This window comes from Alligator sinensis, unplaced genomic scaffold (assembly GCF_000455745.1).
Source record: "Alligator sinensis unplaced genomic scaffold, ASM45574v1 scaffold395_1, whole genome shotgun sequence".
Lineage (NCBI taxonomy): Eukaryota > Metazoa > Chordata > Crocodylia > Alligatoridae > Alligator > Alligator sinensis.
In genome coordinates, this window is record NW_005842232.1 from 204196 (window position 1) to 208325 (window position 4130).

At 41.8% G+C, this 4130-nt stretch overlaps 1 protein-coding gene across 2 annotated transcripts in view; it reads right to left on the bottom strand.

Moving 5' to 3' along the window:
- The window catches only part of ASMTL (acetylserotonin O-methyltransferase like), a 53473-nt gene that overhangs the window by 4390 nt on the left and 44953 nt on the right, over nucleotides 1-4130 (bottom strand). Inside the window, exon 13 of one of the 2 annotated variants that reach the window (XM_006027304.3) lies at nucleotides 428-4042. The exons of the other annotated variant lie outside the window; for it this stretch is intronic. Within the exon in view, the coding sequence (XP_006027366.1) occupies nucleotides 3825-4042 (218 nt within the window). The 3' untranslated portion in view covers nucleotides 428-3824. Of the gene's footprint in view, nucleotides 1-427; nucleotides 4043-4130 lie in introns of those variants that run through there. 2 annotated transcript variants of the gene reach the window in all.

Below are 4130 nucleotides of genomic sequence, written 5' to 3' on the forward strand. Positions count from 1 at the left end.
GTGGTAGGTTATCCCGGGTGGGGTAGGGGAGGCTGAGGCCAGCAACTTTACTAGTGGTCTCCTGGGGCTGCAGCCGCGGCAGGAAGCCTGGCTGGCAGCCAGAGTATGGCTCTGGCCAGCCAGACTCAAATTTTGGATGGCATGCCACTGATGCCATGTGTTTTTTTGACCCCAGGATCTCCCAGGGTCAAATCCCCCTCCTCCATGCTGCAAGGTAGCGGTGCAGAGTATGCCTGCATGTACGGTCTGTGGCACCACATACCGCACGACTAAGCTTGTCTGGACACAGCCCTGAAGGTTTTTTATTTTTTTGCTCCAAGCAGCTGGAGTCCTCCAAAAAGAAAGAACTATACAGCTGCTTTGTAGTGTTGTTCCTATCAACTACTCTAAGCCCTGTCATCAACTATATCAAGGGAAAACTACCACTAAATTCAGTGGTAGTAGGTTTTGGTCGATGAACACTTTGGGTTGGGGATGTCAGTGTTTCTTGGTAGGGAGGGTTTGGACATGAAAGGACAGGCTTTCCTGGGCAGAATATATTAACCGTTTTCCCAGAAATGAAGTCTTCAGTTCTACGTTTAATGCTAAATAAGGCAAGTGGATGTTGGAACACACTAGGGAGAAGCAACCTATGGCATCAAGGTGATGGCAAGGGAGACCAAAAACTTCTCTGCTGCCCATCCAGCCCAAGAATCAGCTAACAAATCCAAAGTTGAAGTGGAGCCCAAGAAAAGGGAGGTTAACCATTAGACCACCCTTCCTAAACTCTGACACTTGTCAACTGATACTGAGATATCCATTACCACAACCCCTTTGGTCTCCTTGATAGAGAAAATATTTCACTTCTGCAATGGAATCAGTATGTTTAATTCAGTAGAAAAGTGGAAACTGAAAAGAAGACATTATGTTATCACTTCAATCACACTTTACTCCCTAATACTCTTTTCCAATTTCCCTGTCTCTATCTCTTACTTTAATCTTATTGTTTTGTCGATCTCTTCCACCTTTTGCACTGATCCCTTTGGTGTTTCAGCCACAAGGAAATCATTAACCCATTTTTCAGCACTGTATTTCCTCTATACTATTTATAAAAGATAATGGTGACACATCCCACACTCCAAAGTGAAATTCAGACAAATGAGCTGAATTCTGATGAACATGCACATGAGATCATACGTACAGATACATTCATTTCACTGGGTGAATCACCTCATATCAACACAGGTATTCTTCAGTGCCATAAAGCAATTTACCAAAACAGCAAGAAGAGAACAAGCAGGCTTTATTGCTGGTATCAGTTCAGACATGTTATTTTTCCCCCAACATAATCCCTCATTACAGTTAATTAAAGTCTTCCTCATCTTGAATGTCCCCAAATTATCCATGAATATAATCATTGTTCAGACAGCTTTTTCACAATAGAAGACAACTTTAAGACCTAGTCAGCAGTGAATATACACAAAGTTCTGTCTAGGAAGCTGCATATTTATGTCTGCAATTTGTGACAGACCATCTGTCTAACTTCTCCCCAATTTGGGATACTTAAACTGATCATACAGTCCTGCCCCTAACTGCTTTTACCATGTCCAATTTTGAATCTCTTGCGCACAGCATAATTCCAGGCATTCATTAGGAATCTTGGGTGCAAACTGGGATTATGAAAAGCAAGTGAAAACACTGTTGATGTCCTTTCCCACTCTGCTTTCTGAAAGGCAGCACTTCATCTTTTGTGCTCGTCAGCAAATCTCCCTTGTAACAGTGAGAGCACACTCTGACAATACAGACATCACCCGCAGCGCAAAACATATTTTCCTGCAACCCTCATTAGCCACCCTTTGTCAGACATTCAAAAGTAGTTAGTGAAAATTATTTTAAATGTGCCAGCTGACATAGAAAGCCACTTGTTACAACGGCGTCATGTCTTTGCTAAAATGGATGCTTCCGAAGTAAGTTCTCTGTTTTTAAAAAAAAAAAAAAACTTAGTAGTGATGCTCTTCTAATGCAAATGCCCAGTCTCAGTAAGTGAGTATGCAATACTCAGAGGGTTCCAATTTAATTATTTGACAGTAACAGTATTACAATCCTGGTGCTTGCCTGCATCATCAATATGCTGTATTTAACAGAATTAAGCTTCTATTTGTTGCAAGAATAACACTTGAAACTTGTTGGTATGATGCCTTACTGGAATGAGTCCTATTTAAATGTATACCAGTTAAAAGACAGAAATAAGACTTTTTTGTACTAGAGAGAAAGGAGTTTTAGACTTGTCTAGTAGCTGGACATTTTGAAAGAGGTCACTTGGTCTTTGAAATGCAATGCTTGCAATGCTTAAACCAGCCTTGCAAAATTTGACTCATTTACTGCTAACGGTGAATAAAGATTCTTATGTGGAAGAGATTGCTTGGTACAGTCGTGACCAACTTTTTGGCAGGGATGCCAAAAATTAACTCTGCACCCTCTCAGGGTCCCACCCTGATCCCTTTCCCCTGCCTGCTCTTTCTGCCTCCTGCCCTGTACTACATGCCCAATCTGTTGCTCTGCTTTTCCTTTCTGCCCCACTTGCTGGTGCCCTGTCTGCCTGCCGTAGGCCACACACGTGGCAGGCTGGCCATGCCTGGAGTAGTACGTGACAAGTTTTTACAATGATTTTGCGTGGCTGTACTACAGATTGTAGTATGACCCCTACTGATAAGACTGATTCACCAGCTCACCTTTGCCCTGCTCAGTGCTCAATGAGCAAACTAACTAAGTTACTGACAGACATTTATGGTGCAAGATTAACTTGAAAAGACAAACTCTGCCAGACAAATCTATGTAATTGTTGCCCTTGTTCATAGAATCTTTAAAAGTTGCTGAGCTTGACAGTTTAAAGTAGGCAGAGCCTCCCTTTCATCCTGGCTGAGTGGGAATATTGCTATGGAAATCTGCTGCAGTGAGGTCTGAAGTCGACTATGGTCTTAGGCGAAGCTGTATTTGAGAGGAATGATTCAGGCTCTCAGTTTGAGAATGCATGTGCTGGACAATTCACTTACAGAATTTATGAAATTGCGATTTCTAGAGAACTGCAAATCTTCATCAACAAGAAACTAGCGACTTGATAGTTGTGTGGGTTTTTCAAAGGTACCACAATGACCAAGGAGTAAGTGCATAGAATATTAAGACCCATTTCAAAATACCACCCTTTGTTTTGTTTTGACTTTTGGCTGCAAAAAAGACATGCATCTCAGGGTTAAATCTTCCTCTTCTACTTCTGGGCCAAACAGCAAAGGAAATTAAGGGCGGGGAAAGGATCACTAACACTTCAACACCCCCAAATTTCCATTGTTGGTAAAGTTGTTTCAAAACACTGTTTTTGTGAAAACAAACAAAAACGGCTGATAGCAACTAAATATGTTGCTTAGTGAGGGAGAAAACTTCCTTTAGTTTTGAACAATTTTCCAGAGAACCGCAGCCAGAAAGTGTGCTTACAGCTCACATAGACATATCCAGGCTAACTTGAGTTTTTACAGCAATGTAGTTGCAGCAGCAGCAGAGAACTCACCTAGGCTGCAAAACCTACCCACGCAGCTGGGCAATTACAAAATGCTGAGCTCTGTGCTGCTGGAGCTACACAGCTGTCAGCTTATAGCATCTTGGATCTGTCTACATGAGCTGAGGCTGCATTTCTGGATGGGATACAGACATACCACAGGCCATTAGAAATTTCATACAAAGTCCTTGAAATAGGTAGGCAGTTGGCAAAACAAAGCACGCTAGCGGATGGTTAATACATGTTGTCTAAATTATCAAAGCTTGGTACCCCGGTTATTTGTAGCATAAAAAAACTAATGTGCAGAAAGTTTTCTGAAACCCAGAATAGTGTCTAGAAAGTTTCCTGTGATCTTTATTTGTACACTGGTGAACCCATATTTTTCCAACAGCTGCTTATATTCAGAGGCACTTCTCTGCTTGCCTTCAGTCATACTGAGGGACTGCAGTACAGCTCTAGGAGGGTTTATCTTCTCTTCGTTGAGCACAATTTCTGCCACTAGCAAGGCACTTCCTGCATTTCCAAAACAACCAGAAATGGTTCAATAAGATATACTGGTCTTCAAAACATCGACAATGTCATTTCAAGCACTTATAATCAG